This window comes from Babylonia areolata, chromosome 24, assembly GCF_041734735.1.
Source record: "Babylonia areolata isolate BAREFJ2019XMU chromosome 24, ASM4173473v1, whole genome shotgun sequence".
Classification (NCBI taxonomy): Eukaryota; Metazoa; Mollusca; class Gastropoda; order Neogastropoda; family Buccinidae; genus Babylonia; species Babylonia areolata.
The window spans coordinates 1,511,566-1,529,637 of NC_134899.1; the positions used below are offsets into that span (position 1 = coordinate 1,511,566).

General features: G+C 49.4%; 1 protein-coding gene across 2 annotated transcripts in view; it reads right to left on the bottom strand.

The window, feature by feature from the left end:
* Nucleotides 1-18,072, bottom strand: part of LOC143298873 (protocadherin-1-like) — a 118,439-nt gene that overhangs the window by 69,187 nt on the left and 31,180 nt on the right. For both annotated transcript variants that reach the window (XM_076611877.1, XM_076611875.1), the window contains one exon: nucleotides 596-757. In XM_076611877.1, the coding sequence (XP_076467992.1) occupies nucleotides 596-757 (162 nt within the window). The remainder of the gene's footprint in view (nucleotides 1-595; nucleotides 758-18,072) is intronic.

The following is an 18,072-nucleotide window of genomic DNA, read 5'->3' on the forward strand; positions in this document are numbered from 1 at the left end:
ACAGACCCACACACAGTCACACAGACACAGACCCACACACAGTCACACAGACACAGACCCACACACAGTCACACAGACACAGACCCACACACAGTCACACAGACCCACACACAGTCACACAGACACAGACCCACACACAGTCACACAGACACAGACCCACACACAGTCACACAGACACAGCCCCACACACAGTCACACAGACCCACACACAGTCACACAGACACAGCCCCACACACAGTCACACAGACACAGCCCCACACACAGTCACACAGACACAGACCCACACACAGTCACACAGACTCACACACAGTCACACAGACACAGACCCACACACAGTCACACAGACCCACACACACAGTCACACAGACACAGACCCACACACAGTCACACAGACACAGACCTACACACAGTCACACAGACCCACACACAGTCACACAGACACAGCCCCACACACAGTCACACAGACCCAGACCTAGACACAGTCACACAGACCCAGAGCCACAGACACAGTCACACAGACAGTCACACGCCACAACCCCCCCCCCCCCCCCCCCAAGACACAGAACCCCCCCCCTCCACCTCCCCAGCCAGGTACCTGCAGCAGAGGGTGGTTGGTCCTGGTGGTCTCCGACACGTTGACGTTGTAGGCGTACCTGTCAAACACGGGGTAGTTGTCGTTGACGTCCGCCACCACCACCCGCACCGTCAGCGTGCCCGTCAGTGGGGGGCTGCCCCCGTCCCGAGCCCCCACCAACACCTGTCACCCACACACAGGGGGGTAAGGGGTGTGGTTGTGGTGGTGTGCTTTTTTTTGCTTCTGTGCTTTCACTGTGTGCTGACATCCTGAGCATACATGCATAGATGGACACGGACACATTGCAACAAAGCGCGCTCGCACAAACACACACACACACACAGAGTGGAATACATGGATGCCAACATCTCTCTCTCTCTCTCTCTATATATATATATATATATATATATGTGTGTGTGTGTGTGTGTGTGTGTGTGTGTGTGTGTGTGTGTGTGTCCCGGCATGCGTTTGTGACATGAATAAGTAAATACATCTGTGAATCAACAAGCAAGCAAACAAGCAAACAAAGAAACGAAGGCTTTGACGAGACAATGTAACACCACAGGTATACATTGGCTAGTGAAACAGACACACACATACACACAGACATATATATATATATATATATATAGAGAGAGAGAGAGAGAGAGAGAGAGAGAGAGAGAGAGAGAGAGAGAGAGACAGACAGACAGACAGACAGGCAGAGACATAGACAGAGAAAGACAGACATACAGAGGGAAAGAAACAGACAGACAAGACATACAGAGGGTGTGACAGAGGAGTGTAGAACAAGTCTGTTCAATACTCAGTACAAAGCATGAATCCTTTATGACAGTACAGGCAGTTCACTGATTATGTCTGTTCAATACTCAGTACAAAGCATGAATCCTTTATGACAGTACAGGCAGTTCACTGATTATGTCTGTTCAATACTCAGTACAAAGCATGAATCCTTTATGACAGTACAGGCAGTTCACTGATTATGTCTGTTCAATACTCAGTACAAAGCATGAATCCTTTATGACAGTACAGGCAGTTCACTGATTATGTCTGTTCAATACTCAGTACAAAGCATCAATCCTTTATGACAGTACAGGCAGTTCACTGATTCGGGAGCGCGGATACAACCCGAGAAACCCAGCGAAACACTGAAAAACGACGAGAAAAAGATATGAAAAACAAACGACGGACTGACAGCACTGTAGAATGGACAGGAAAACCATTTGCATCGACCTGAGACACCACCAACAGACCTGGAGGAATCGGCTGAAGAGCTCTGTGCGGCGCTACACTGACTCTTCACAGAGCTGAGGAGGAGAAGGAGGAGGAGGAGAAGGAGAAGAAGAAGACCCCCCACCCCCATACAAGAGCAGAAATACAAGATGGTGACGAAATATGTCGAACGATATATTGACCTCTCCCGAAACGATGGCCTGAAAAATGTACCGGTCTTATCATTGCCCCATCTCACTTCCTTACCTGATGGTGGCTTGACGCAAACTACCAGTTCAAAGTAGTTTTCACAGGCAAAAGAACACGTCGTTTCTCTCTGCTTCCGATAAAAATGTCCGTTTTCTCTCCAATAAAAACGTCATCAATGTCGGCTATAATGTTCCCGTCACAAGTCTGGATTTGCTTCATGTTTAGGATAGTTTGTGTGTGTGTGTGTGTTTCGAAAAAGATATCAATGAAGAACACACACACACACACACACACACACACACACATATATATATATATATATATATATATATGACAAAGAATTACTGTATTCCAAAAGACATTGTATTTTTCTACACACTTGAGTCTTGCTACTTTTTCTTTTCTGACGTCAGTGGTCACAAACCTTCTGGTAGATGAAAACCAACTAAAAAACCAGAAAGTTATTAAATTGAACACACACACACACACACACACACACGTGTGTGTGTGTGTTGCTGAGTGAAACTCGCCAGTGACGATGGACGCAAAGCCTGTGAATATAAAGGACACACTGAATAACTCCATTCCCTGAACCACATCAACACAGTGACGATGGACGCAAAGCCTGTGAATATAAAGGACACACTGAATAACTCCATTCCCTGAACCACATCAACACAGTGACGATGGACGCAAAGCCTGTGGATATAAAGGACACACTGAATAACTCCATTCCCTGAACAACACAGTGACGATGGACGCAAAGCCTGTGAATATAAAGGACACACTGAATAACTACATTCCTTAAACCACAACACAGTGACGGTGGACGCAAAGCCTGTGGATATAAAGGACACACTGAATAACTCCATTCCCTGAACCACAACACCACAGTGACGATGGACGCAAAGCCTGTGGATATAAAGGACACACTGAATAACTACATTCATTAAACCACAACACAGTGACGGTGGACGCAAAGCCTGTGGATATAAAGGACACACTGAATAACTTCATTCCTTAAAACACAACAACACAATCGCCCTCACAGTGAAGGACGTTCTTGACAATGGAGGGAATAGGACCAAATGGACACAAATCAAAACCTCTTCCGTTTCCTTCTATAGGGTGGAGTCAGCTTCAAACTGGGGGTGTAGTTGTAGTTTCTATTGTTTTGTTTCTTTGTTGCTGCTTCTGACTGTAGTTCTTGACTGTTAGCTCCTAAACGTCGGTCTTAATCTTTTGAATTTGCATACTCTTTTGAATGTACGCGCGCGCGCGCACGCACGCACACACACACACAGACACAGGTGTATTCATTTGTTTGTTTTGCTTTTGTATGTAGTTCTTGACTGTTAGCCAGGTCAGGTCATTAGATCTGCTACTGGTAACCTGTAATCCAGTACAACCTGTTCAGGGTCGGGTTGCCGGCGACTAAACCGGCACTCCCACCGCTCCCTTCCGGGACTGGTGAGGCGGGTGGCTAGACACCCTTATGGAGATCCATAAAAGGGCGTTGGCTCAGGAGAGCCACCGACGGCCATCTAGCTCCACTGTGCTGTGTGCATGCCACACGCAGTTGGCCCCCGGGGTGTGTCTACCCATGCATGCAAAGTCTGGATCCGGCAGAATCTGCGGAAGAAACCTATCGGTTCAACGGAGAGGAAGGCGGTTACAGCAACGCACTGTGGAGTGCAGAGAACAAGATGAGACACCGAAAGGATATCTTGGTCATCCACTGCATCCGTGCTCATCCTCCAGTCGTCTCGACTTAGTCTTGCCACTGGAAATTGGTGGACCCGGACGAGAGAGTGAGGTTGACGTTGCGCAACTCCTCTTCACTTTAAACAAACTCATCGCGCAAGTCATCAGTCATCCAAAATGAACTTTCATCCTTCATCATTTCATCACCCCCAAGTCCTGTGGCGACAGGCGAGCGACGAAACGACAGGTGTGGGTACACTGGCAGTCGCAGTCGCAGACCTGCACGCAGGCGGCTCAGGCCATAGGGTCGTTCTTCGTCGACAGGAGCAGCGATGGAGCTCGGCAGCCGTCTGAGCGTCTGAGCAGCCCTCTTTAGGAATGCACTGCTCACCTCCCTGGCATGAGGAAGGGGCTAGAAAAGGTGCCCTAAAAATTGCCTGCTCCATATCACCCTGGCCAGCATACCGCGGCTGGCGGGGACCCTACATCAGCGGTCAAAACAACAAGAAAGAAAAGACAAAAACAAGGATCGTTCCTCTCACCATTGGTGCTTGGAACATAAGGACTCTCCTGGACAGAGATAACGCGGACAGACCCCAAAGGAGAACGGCACTAGTTGCATCCGAACTCGCCAGATACAACATTGACATCGCAGCCTTGAGTGAGACTCGGCTTGCAGGTGAAGGCGAGCTCTGTGAACGGGGATCTGGTTACACCTTCGTCTGGAGTGGACGAGGAAGCAAAGAGCGACGTGAGGCTGGCGTTGGTTTTGCAGTAAAAACAGCACTTGGCAGCAAGCTAGCTGGAATCTCAAAGGGAGTCAACGATAGGCTTATGACCATGAAACTCCCACTGGCATCTGGCCAGAAGCACCTCACCATTGTCAGTGCCTACGCCCCAACCATGACCAACCCGGATGAAGTGAAGGCGAAGTTCTACGAGGACCTTCACTCTGTCATTGCTGCTATCCCTAAAGCAGACAAGCTCATCATTCTTGGGGACTTCAATGCTAGTGTTGGCTCTGACTACATCTCCTGGGATGGAGTGATTGGAAAGCACGGTGTGGGCCACTGCAACCCAAATGGATTGCTTTTGCTTCAGACCTGTGCAGAGCACGAACTGCTGATAACCAACACAGTTTTCTGCCTCCCTACCCGTAACAGGACGTCATGGATGCACCCTCGCTCAAAGCATTGGCATCTCATCGATTATGTCATCGTCAGGAAAAGGGATAGGCACGATGTACGTGTGACAAAGACCATGTGCAGTGCCGAGTGTTGGACAGACCATCGCCTTGTAGTCTCGAAGCTGAATATTCGAATCCAGCCCAAGAGACGCCCCCAAGGCCAGAAGGCTCCAAAACGGCTCAACATCACTAAGCTGAAAAACATCACCATCAAACAGTCCTTTGTGGAGCTGCTGGAAGATCGTCTGGAATCCGCCTCTCTGGATAACCAGAATGTGGAGTCTGACTGGAGGACCCTGCGCGAGCTGATCTATAGTACAGCTTCAGAAACCCTGGGACCCATGACTAGAAAGCACAAAGACTGGTTTGATGAAAACTGTGATGAAATCAAGCAGCTTCTGGATGAGAAACGCCGTCTGCATCAAGCCTACCTGAGCAACCCAAGGTCCACATCAAAAAAGGATGTGTACGATGCCATCCGCAGGACTGTTCAGCAAAAGTTACGCCAGATGCAGGATAAGTGGCTGAGTGACAAAGCTGATGAGATCCAGGGATATGCTGACAGGCACGATATGAAGAGGTTTTATGATGCCTTAAAAGAAGTCTACGGCCCCACATCCTCAGGATCATCCCCCCTCCTCAGTGCAGATGGGAATACCTTGATCACCGAGAAGGAGGAAATTCTCGAACGCTGGGCTGAGCACTTCAACAGTGTCTTAAATCGCCCTTCCTCCATAAATGATGAAGCCATAGACCGTCTCCCACAAGTCCCCATCAACGAAGCACTGGACGATCCGCCAACACCTCTTGAGACCCAGAAAGCAATTCGTCTGCTATCCAGTGGCAAAGCACCTGGCTCAGACTCCATACCAGCAGAGGTCTACAAGGATGGAGGCACTGTGCTGACTGAGAAGCTCCATCAGCTGTACTCACTCATGTGGAAAGAAGAGACGATCCCCCAGGACTTCAAAGATGCATCTATCATTCACTTGTACAAGCGAAAAGGGAACCGGCAAGCCTGTGATAACCATCGGGGCATTTCCTTGCTCTCCATCGCAGGCAAGATACTTGCCAGGATCCTACTAAACCGCCTCACAGCACACCTTGACCAAGGTCATTTGCCTGAGAGCCAATGTGGATTCCGGAAAGAGCGCGGAACCACCGACATGGTGTTTGCTGCAAGGCAGCTGCAAGAGAAATGTCAGGAGCAAAATGCTGATCTGTTCTCCACCTATGTCGACCTCACTAAGGCCTTCGACACCGTGAGTAGAGAGGGACTGTGGAAGATCATGGCCAAGTACGGATGCCCTCGGAAATTTATTTCCTTGGTCAGTCAATTCCATGAAGGCATGCAGGCTCGAGTCCAGGACAAAGGCGAAACATCTGCTCCTTTTGCTGTCACAAATGGTGTCAAGCAAGGCTGCGTCCTGGCTCCAACGCTGTTCAGCCTCATGTTCTCTGCAATGCTTACTGATGCCTTCAGAGATGGTGATGTTGGAATCGGCCTAAAGTACCGAACAGATGGCAAGTTGTTTAACCTCAGAAGGCTTCAAGCAAAAACGAAGGTCATGACAGACATCATCAGAGACTTTTTGTTTGCTGATGATTGTGCCCTCAACGCTGGATCTGAAGCTGACATGCAACTCAGCGTCGACAAGTTTGCCACTGCCAGCAGGAACTTCGGCAATACCATCAGCACGAGGAAAACTGAAGTTCTCCATCAGCCAGCCCCAGGGAAACCCTACGTTGAGCCCAACATCACAGTCAACGGTCAGACTCAGTGCGGTGGAGCGGTTCACATACCTTGGCAGCACACTGTCACGAAATGCGACCATCGACGATGAAATGAACGTCAGGATTGCAAGAGCAAGCGCAACTTTTGGTAGACTCAGTGCAAATGTCTGGAACAGAAGAGGCATTAGTCTTGAGACCAAGCTAAAGGTCTACAGAGCAGTAGTTCTCCCCACACTACTGTACGCCTGCGAAACTTGGACAGTGTACCAACGACATGCCAAGAAGCTGAACCACTTCCACACAACATGCCTCAGGAAGCTACTGAACATCAAGTGGCAAGACAAGATCCCAGACACAGAGGTGCTCGCAAAAGCCACCCTTCCCAGCATCTTCACCATCCTGATGCAGTCCCAGCTTCGCTGGGCTGGACACGTGGCGCGCATGCCAGACCATCGGCTGCCCAAAAGGCTCTTCTATGGCGAGCTGCAACAAGGGAAGAAATCACACGGAGGTCAGAAGAAGCGCTTCAGAGATACTCTGAAAGTCTCTCTGAAAGCGTTTGATATCAACCCTGACTCCTGGGAGGATTCTGCAGTGGACCGTGACAAATGGCGTGCTGCTGTGCACAAAGGCGCCAAGTTGTGCGAGGCCAACAGGACTGCTGCAGCTGTTCAGAAGAGGCAGGCCAGAAAGTCACGGGCATACAAGCTCCCTGACAATGGTATGCCTGTCTTTGTCTGCCCCAACTGTCAGCGAACATTTCGTGCGCAGATTGGACTATTCAGCCATCTGCGCATTCACAGATAGATTCATAAGCATCCTCCCCCCCCCCCACCACCCTTCCCCCATCCCCCAGCTGGATGACAACGATGGTCATCATCGATCTCGATGGACACACACCATGACTGTTAGCACCTGAAAGTCGGTCTAAATCTTTTGAACTTTCATACGCTTTTAAATGCACACATGCACGCACGCACTCACGCATGCACGCACACACATAGATGGATGTTTTATCGATGAAACTGGATGCTGTTTACCTTACAATGACGACTGTCAGCTCTGAAGAAATTACCGGAATTTGATCCAGTAAAGCACGTATCATTTGTTGAAAAACAGGCAAGAAAGCACACACACACACAAACAACAACAAGAAAACAACAACAACGCACAACTATAAAACACATTGTCCTGCTTCGTTTATTAACTGAACTGGAATCTTCTTAACATCGTGTACAGAATATATATATTTTTTAAAGGCTTAAAAATTTGCCTCCAGGAATTTCGATAACAGGACAAAGAAAATGTACAATGCACGTAAAATGAGAAATGCCAGAAGGGCAACATTCTGTGTCCAAAACATCGAAGTTAGAAATTCATTGTCACCTGTGTCAATGCTCATTGTGTTCAGGTCATGTGGGAGTAAGAGCACAATCCACATCACATGAAGACATTTGGATAAATCGGAAAGGCCGTGTAACCAGTTTAAAAAAACAACTGAACAGAAGTATCACATAACGCCAGTTTGAAATGCAGCTGAAAGCGAGATGATAAAAACCAAGGCTGTGTAACTCGTTTTGAAATAGCTTCTCAATTGATAAAATTAATATGCACGTACGTGGTTTTGTCAATAGTTTATCTTGTAGTTTTTTCCTCAAAGAATTGGCTTTCTGGTGTGCACCTGACTGGCTAGGTCATCCAGCAAAATTGCGTTGAAATATTAAAAAAAACCCCAAAACAACAAAAACAAACAAAAACACAAAAAAACACTATGATTGCAAATCCAGGAGCGACTGAAGAGGGCAGGGAACGTGCTTCATGTTGTTGGTGTTTGTGGCTTTTCTGGCATTCCTTCTGCAGTGTTTGGTGTTTGTGGCTTTTCTGGCATTCCTTTTGCAGTGTTTGGTGTTTGTGGCTTTTCTGGCATTCCTTCTGCAGTGTTTGGTGTTTGTGGCTTTTCTGGCATTCCTTCTGCAGTGTTTGTGGCTTTTCTGGCATTCCTTCTGCACTGTTTGTGGCTTTTCTGGCATTCCTTCTGCAGTGTTTGGTGTCTGTGGCTTTTCTGGCTTTCCTTCTGCACTGTTTGTGGCTTTTCTGGCATTCCTTCCCCACTGTCTGCAGATTCATTGATGGAAACACGAAGCTGTGTTTGCCTTCACCTCTCTGGTGAATACAGGGCGGCGTTTTTAGCTGGCTGTGATGTGGGCAGTCAATGAAAGGCACATTTTGCCTCCTCGTTTGCATCCTCCTCCTCCTCAGGGTTTTTGAAATCTGTGAACCTTGTGTTGGCAGTTGTTTTATGTGATGTGTGTCAAACATACAGTGCACTTTATTTTCTGTGACGCTGTTGTCATGGTGATCAGGAACCGACCAGACCCAGAGGAACGACATCACATCGTCGGTGCAGCATCCCCCCCCCACCCCCCCCTCCCCCACCCCCCGTGCATCACAATCACATGCACACAGCATCGTTACCGGCAAATGGCCGTGGGTCCTTGCAGACGGCTTGACAACGAGTCATCACAGTGCACTTCTTGCCGGGCGACGGCAAAGCTGTTGCTGTTTTACGACAGCCTTTTGTTGGTCTTTTCACCGACGATACTTGACGAACAGCCATAAACCTTTCTCTACCGACCGGCCTTAACTCAGCACTTTATGCACCGGCCTTGGCGGAAACCGAGCGATGCGACGTGATATCTGGGTCACCCAGCCAAGTGCCTTTTTGCCGTGGCGCGGAACACGGATTGTCAGCCGTGTAACGGGGCCTTTAATGACGGCTTCATCTTGACGACGTGTCAAGGGCAGGCGTAATTATGACGACGACCGGGATGACGTGGACAGAGAGCTGTAGCTGGGGCTGGGGCTGAAACCCGGCTTCATTTAGTTCCTCATTAATCGGCTGTTGACTTCAGCTTAGCTGGGCCAACAGCAAAGTGACAGCTGTATGATCAATGCTTTCTCCACAGTTCTGATAAGTCATCATTCTGCAGCTTCCTCTTCTGTGAAGGACTAGGACTCTGAAATTATTCTATTGTATTCTATTCTGAAATTATTGTATTGTATTGTATTGTATTGTATTTCTCTTTTTATCACAACAGATTTCTCTGTGTGAAATTCGGGCTGATTTCCCCAGGGAGAGCGCATCGCTACACTACAGCGCCACCCATTTTTTTTCTCTGCATGCAGCTTTTTATTTGTTTTTCCTACCGAAGTGGATTTTTCTACAGAATTTTGCCATGAACAACCCTTCTGTTGCCCTGGGTTCTTTTACGTGCGCTAAGTGCATGCTGCACACGAGACCTCGGTTTATCGTCTCATCCGAATGACTAGCGTCCAGACCACCACTTAAGGACTAGTGGGTGGGGAGAAAATATCGGCGGCTGAGTCGTGATTCGAACCAGTGCGCTCAGATTCTCTCGCTTCCTATGCGGACGCGTTACCTCTAGACCATCACTCCACTTAGGAGGCAAGATTGCACTGGCTCTTTGTGCTGCAGGCTTGGGGGCAAAGTTGGCCTTTGAGAACCATCCCAACGCCGATTGTCCTTCAGCCCTCTTGGCCGAGAGAGTGGAGATGTGACTTAGGCAAGACACTCTCCATGATAATCCAAATCTTGCCCAGATAGTCAGGACAGCGTCAGTCATGTCAGGGGCATAGCCCTTGCTACTGGTACCATGTAACCCAGTACTACCTGCCCCATGTGAAGTCTCCCAACGATGGACCAGGCGGAGGAGGAAACCTTTCCCAACGGCTGTGAAGGCGGAAGAGGATGACCAAAGGGCAGGGGGAGCTCTTATCCTTGGCTGGAAGTCCTCCTAGGAGACGGAACTCCGAAGAAAAAACCTGCACCTGCCGAGGCCGTCCTACACGTGGCAGTATCTGCACCTGTGGGACTGTGAGCGTCGGTAGTGCGAGAGAGTGGGTAAGGGACTGCACAACTCTTCACTAAAAAAAAGTCACCTGTGCTGGTCAGGCAACCAGGCTCATGTCGGAACGACGAGCTAGCCCTTCAACACCAAGCTTTCACAAGCCCTGCGGCGATGGAGAAGTGGTAACGGGGACAGGCAGAGGATGCTGCTGGCAGTTCCTAGTCACGACTCTGCACGCAGGCGGCTGTGGGGTGATGGTCGTCCGCCGTAAACTGGGGCAGATGCGGCGCCCGTATCCTCCCAGTGTCAGAGCAACCCTTTTTAGGGCCTAGTACCTAGTAGGAAACCGCACCTACTTGGACATCCAACACTCGCGGTCGAAAACAAAAGAAAAGAACCAGGAGTCATGCACTGACTCTGGGTGCCTGGAATGTTCGCACCCTTTTGGACAGAGACGACAGACCAGAAAGGCGCACAGCGCTCATTGCTAGAATGTTTGACCGCTACCAGGTGGACATAACAGCCCTGAGCGAAACCAGGTTTGCCAGTGAAACCCAACTGGAGGAAGTTGGAGGGGGCTACACCTTCTACTGGACTGGCAAGCCAGATGGCACCCCAAGAACCTCAGCCTTCCACGTGGGATAAACGATAGGCTGATGACCCTGCGTCTGAAGCTGTCCAAGGATCACTTTTCCACAATCATCAGCTGCTGTGCCCGACGATGACCAACCCTGATGACATCAAAGAAGCTTTCTACGAGGAGCTCAGCCAAACCATTTCAGCGGTAGACAGAAAGGACAGGCTGATCATCCTTGGGGATTTCAATGCCCGCGTCGGCGTGGACTTCTCCTCGTGGCAAAGAGTCCTAGGACAGCACGGCACTGGCAAGTGCAACTCCAACGGACTGCTTTTGCTCTCGCTCTGCGCGCAGCATGGACTGACCATCACCAACACCCTCTTCCAACAAGCGGACAAGTACAAGAACACATGGATGCACCTCCGCTCCAAGCAATGGCACATGCTGGACAATGTGATTGTCTGGCAGAGGGACAGAGGTGATGTTTCCATTACACGCTGCATGAGAGGAGCAGTCTGTTGGTCGGACCATCGCCTTGTACGCAGTAAGATGAACATCAGACTTGCACGCAAACTCCAACCAGCCAGGCAGAAACCCCCTAGGAAGCTGAACATCCACCGCCTCCCTATCACCAAGGACGTGCTGCAGCAGCAAATCCAAGCAGCTGTCCAAGAAATTCCTGCATCGACTGATGTAGAAGAGGTATGGAGCACCTTTAAAGATGCTGTTTACACAGCAGCAGCTGACACACTCGGCCTCTGCTTACCTCACCACCTCTGTTTACCTCACCACCTCTGTACATAGCCTCTGCTTACCTCACCACCTCTGTACACAGCCTCTGCTTACCTCACCACCTCTGTACACAGCCTCTGTTTACCTCACCACCTCTGTACACAGCCTCTGCTTACCTCACCACATCTGTACATAGCCTCAGTTTACCTCACCACCTCTGTACACAGCCTCTGTTTACCTCACCACCTCTGTACATAGCCTCTGCTTACCTCACCACCTCTGTACACAGCCTCTGCTTACCTCACCACCTCTGTACATAGCCTCTGCTTACCTCACCACCTCTGTACATAGCCTCTGCTCACCTCACCACCTCTGTACACAGCCTCTGCTTACCTCACCACCTCTGTACACAGCCTCTGCTTACCTCACCACCTCTGTACACAGCCTCTGCTTACCTCACCACCTCTGTACACAGCCTCTGCTTACCTCACCACCTCTGTACACAGCCTCTGCTTACCTCACCACCTCTGTACATAGCCTCTGTTTACTTCACCACCTCTGTACACAGCCTCTGCTTACCTCACCACCTCTGTACACAGCCTCTGCTTACCTCACCACCTCTGTACACAGCCTCTGTTTACCTCACCACCTCTGTACACAGCCTCTGCTTACCTCACCACCTCTGTACACAGCCTCTGTTTACTTCACCACCTCTGTACACAGCCTCTGCTTACCTCACCACCTCTGTACACAGCCTCTGCTTACCTCACCACCTCTGTACACAGCCTCTGCTTACCTCACCACCTCACCACGGACCTTTCCCCAGCTTCACAACGTCTCACATTGACACACAGCCTTTTTCCCCCTGGTGTTCATTCAAACATCTGCAAATCCCTCCACACTGTCAACGGTATTCCAGGACCTATTCACACAGCGTCCTTCTCCCCCACACAGCACAGCCCCACAAACAATTTTAATGTTTCTGAGAATTGAAAAGCATTCTGTTTTCTTATTTTTTCAAGGCTCCTGTAAGTTTTCATGAAATTCATTCAGAACCACACTGCAGCTATTCAGACGAAAAGGAAGCCAAACACTGACATGGGGAGGAATCTATCTTGCTGACAGAATCCAACTTTAAAAAACTGGAAACGACTGGTTTGAAATTTTCCACACAGCCCATTATGTCCCACGATCCAATAAGCCAAACGAATTCACGATTCTTATCAATCTCAGTAAGAAAGTGGGGAAAACTGTTCATTATGAACTGCAGTTTGCCTAAAAGATGCGAAAATATTTGTAGCCATCATCTTTTCCAAACTTTGGGACATGTTTCCAATTTGTCTGCCTGAAACAAAATTGATTTCCATTCATCAACTTTTTCAAACTTTGGGCGTCCATTTCTGTTCGTTAATACTGCTTCACTGCCTTGCTTACATGTTGCTGTGTCATTGTGTGATGTGAATGATCCTTTGTGTTGTGTTGTGTTGTGTTGCGTTGCGTTGTATCGCGTTGCGTTGCGTTGCGTTGCGATGTGCTGTGTTGTGTTGCGATGTGCTGTGCTGTGCTGTGTTGCGTTGCGTTGCGTTGCGTTGTGATGTGCTGCGTTGCGATGCGATGTGCTGTGTTGTGCTGCGTTGCGATGTGCTGTGCTGTGTTGTGTTGTGCTGTGCTGTGTTGCGTTGCGTTGCGTTGTGATGTGTTGTGATGTGTTGCGATGTGCTGCGGTGTGTTGTGTTGCGTTGCGTTGCGTTGCGATGTTCTGTGCTGTGTTGTGTTGTGCTGTGTTGTGTTGCGATGTCTTGTGTTGCGTTGCGTTGCGTTGTGTTGTGTTGTGTTGTGTTGTGTTGTGTTGTGTTGTGTTGTGTTGTGCTGTGTTGTGTTGTGTTGTGTTGTGTTGTGTTGTGTTGTGCTGTGTTGTGCTGTGTTGTGTTGTGCTGTGCTGTGTTGTGTTGTGTTGTGTTGTGCTGTGTTGTGTTGTGTTGCGATGTGCTGTGTTGTGCTGTGCTGTGTTGCGCTGTGTTGTGTTACGATGTGTTGTGTTGTGTTGGGATATGTTGTGTTACGATGCATTATGTTGTGTTGTATTTCTCTTTGTCATTACGAATTTCTCTCTGTGAAACTAGAACCGCTTTTCCCAAGGAGAACCCGTCGAGGGTCTCCCATATTTAAAAACAGAGTATTTGGTTTCCTATCAAAGTGCTTTTTCCCTACAGAATTTTGCCAGGGACAACCCGTTTGTTGTCGTGTGCTCTTTAACGTACACAAAGTACATGCTGCACATGGGACCTCGGTTTATCGTCTCATCAGATTCACCAGCGACCAAAGCGCCACTCAGAGGACATGGAGACAGCTCTGGTGACTGTGGGATTCCATTCCGCGCCCTCAGGTCTGTCGGTATCACGTTACCACTGGGCCACCACCCCACTGTGTGCTATTACTGGGCCACCACCCCACTGTGTCACCACCCCACTGTGTGCTATTACTGGGCCACCACCCCACTGTGTGCTATTACTGGGCCACCACCCCACTGTGTCACCACCCCACTGTGTGCTATGACTGTGTCACCACCCCACTGTGTGCTATGACTGTGTCACCACCCCACTGTGAGCTATGACTGTGTCACCACCCCACTGTGAGCTATGACTGTGTCACCACCCCACTGTGAGCTATGACTGTGTCACCACCCCACTGTGTGCTATGACTGTGTCACCACCCCACTGTGTGCTATGACTGTGTCACCACCCCACTGTGTGCTATTACTGGGTCACCACCCCACTGTGTGCTATTACTGTGTCACCACCCCACTGTGTGCTATTACTGGGCCACCCCCCCACTGTGTGCTATTACTGGGCCACCACCCCACTGTGTCACCACCCCACTGTGTGCTATTACTGTGTCACCACCGCACTGTGTACTAAGACTGTGTCACCACCGCACTGTGTACTAAGACTGTGTCACCACCCTACTGTGAGCTATGACTGTGTCACCACCCCACTGTGAGCTATGACTGTGTCACCACCCCACTGTGAGCTATGACTGTGTCACCACCCCATTGTGTGCTATGACTGTATCACCACCCCATTGTGTCACCACCCCACTGTGTGCTATGACTGTGTCACCACCCCACTGTGTCACCACCCCACTGTGTGCTATGACTGTGTCACCACCCCACTGTGTGCTATGACTGTGTCACCACCCCACTGTGTGCTATGACTGTGTCACCACCCCACTGTGTCACCACCCCACTGTGTGCTATGACTGTGTCACCACCCCACTGTGTGCTATGACTGTGTCACCACCCTACTGTGTCACCACCCCACTGTGTGCTATGACTGTGTCACCACCACACTGTGTGCTATGACTGTGTCACCACCACACTGTGTGCTATGACTGTGTCACCACCCCACTGTGTCACCACCCCATTGTGTGCTATGACTGTGTCACCACCCCATTGTGTGCTATGACTGTGTCACCACCCCACTGTGTGCTATGACTGTGTCACCACCACACTGTGTGCTATGACTGTGTCACGACCCACTGTGTGCTATGACTGTGTCACCACCCCATTGTGTGCTATGACTGTGTCACCACCCCACTGTGTCACCACCCCATTGTGTGCTATGACTGTGTCACGACCCACTGTGTGCTATGACTGTGTCACCACCCCATTGTGTGCTATGACTGTGTCACCACCCCACTGTGTGCTATGACTGTGTCACGACCCACTGTGTGCTATGACTGTGTCACCACCCCATTGTGTCACCACCCCACTGTGTCACCACCCCACTGTGTGCTATTACTGTGTCACCACCCCACTGTGTGCTATGACTGTGTCACCACCCCACTGTGTGCTATGACTGTGTCACCACCCCACTGTGTCACCACCCCACTGTGTGCTATGACTGTGTCACCACCCCACTGTGTCACCACCCCACTGTGTGCTATGACTGTGTCACCACCCCACTGTGTGCTATGACTGTGTCACCACCCCACTGTGTGCTATGACTGTGTCACGACCCACTGTGTGCTATGACTGTGTCACCACCCCATTGTGTCACCACCCCACTGTGTCACCACCCCACTGTGTGCTATGACTGTGTCACCACCCCACTGTGTGCTATGACTGTGTCACCACCCTACTGTCACCACCCCACTGTGTGCTATGACTGTCACCGACTGACTGTCACTGTAAGACGTGAACAACTTTCATATACACTGGATGGTTTGAAAGATATTTTGTGTTATTGCAGTATGTAAACGATTCCTTGTGTCGTCCATGTGATGTGACTGATTCTGTCATGTCATCATGCGATGTGAATGATTCTGTCATGCTATGTGAATGATTCTGTCATGTCACCATGTGATGTGAATGATTCTGTCATGTCATCATGCGGTGTGAATGATTCTGTCATCATGCGATGTGAATGATTCTGTCATCATGTGATGTGAATGATTCTGTCATGTCATCATGCGATGTGAATGATTCTGTCATGTCATCATGCGGTGTGAATGATTCTGTCATGTCACCATGCGATGTGAATGATTCTGTCATGTCATCATGCGATGTGAATGATTCTGTCATGTCATCATGCGATGTGAATGATTCTGTCATGCCATCATGCGGTGTGAATGATTCTGTCATGTCACCATGCGGTGTGAATGATTCTGTCATGTCACCATGCGATGTGAATGATTCTGTCATGTCACCATGCGATGTGAATGATTCTGTCATCATGTGATGTGAATGATTCTGTCATGTCATCATGCGATGTGAATGATTCTGTCATCATGTGATGTGAACGATTCTGTCATGTCATCATGCGATGTGAATGATTCTGTCACGGTGACCGTGTGACGCGAAAGACTGTGTACACCGTGCGACTCGAAGCAGTGTGTGCTCATCACGTGGTGTGAATGAACGGTTCTCTCCCTGTCAACGCCTCACCGCCACTCCCCGACCTGTTGCACACAACTGCAGTGTTCCCTCCCATCACATCAGTTATCGGACTTTAAGGAGTTGCCGGCCTTTATTCCATGCCTTCCTGCCCAGCGCCGCGTTGTAAGGGGCCCTGAAGTGGCGCCACAGCTATGATGGCATCGTAAACCTGATGGCAAAGCAAGCGCTGGCGCGGAGAGGACATTCTCTCCACAGAAAATCAAGGAGAATACATGCAGCTGACAAGTCGTGTTCTGGAAGAATTCCCCCCCCCCCTTCATCTCTGATTCTGATCCATCATTCAGTCCCTGCATGATTCCTGAGAGAGAGGAAGAGAGCGGGAGAGAGCGGGAGAGAGAGAGAGAGAGAGAGAGAGAGAGAGAGAGAGAGAGAGGAAAAGAGAGGGAGAGACAGAGAGAGAGGGGTGTGGGGAGAGAAATGGATTGGGGGTATACCATCAAACAGCTGTTGGTCCGTGATGAAGAGAGCAGAGAAGGCCGTTGATGGCGAACGATGGGAACATCAAAACTGCTGGCGTATTCCAACACTCCGTCAAACAATTCACAATGAATCCATATGAAATTCACAACAATATATATAGCTCCAATAAACAGAATTCCTGAACAACCAGAACATCATCCAGTGAACAGTGTGTGTGTGTGTGTGTGTGTGTGTGTGTGTGTGTGTGTGTGTGTGTGTGTGTGCGTGTATGTGTGTGCGTGTGCGCGTGTGTGTGTGAAGAAAGAGAGAGAGAGAGGAGAGGGTTTTTTATTCAAGGAATAAGATTTTAGGAATGGCCTATTCTTCCAATCTGTCCTTGCAAATGACAGAGAAAGAGACATAAAGATAGATAGACAGACATATTGATAGATAGATAGATAGAGAACGAGCGAGAAAGAGAGGGTGGTAACACATCGGCAGACAGAGCGAGGCAGACAGACAGACAGACAGACAGACAGAGAGGGTGGTAACACATCGGTAGACAGAGCGAGGTATACAGACAGGACAGACACACATACAGACAGAGGGTGTGTGTGTGGGTAACACATCGGTAGACAGAGCGAGGTATACAGACAGACAGACAAACAGAGAGGGTGGTAACACATCGGTAGACAGAGCGAGGTATACAGACAGACAGACAGACAGAGAGGGGGGTAACACATCGGTAGACAGAGCGAGGCAGACAGACAGAGAAGCAGACAGACAGACAGACAGACAGAGAGGGGCGTAACACATCGGTAGTTAGAGCGACAGACAGACAGAAAGATGGACAAGATATAGACAGCTAACAGCTAAGACACGGTAAAACGTGTCATTGTCGCGTGAAACAAAGACACT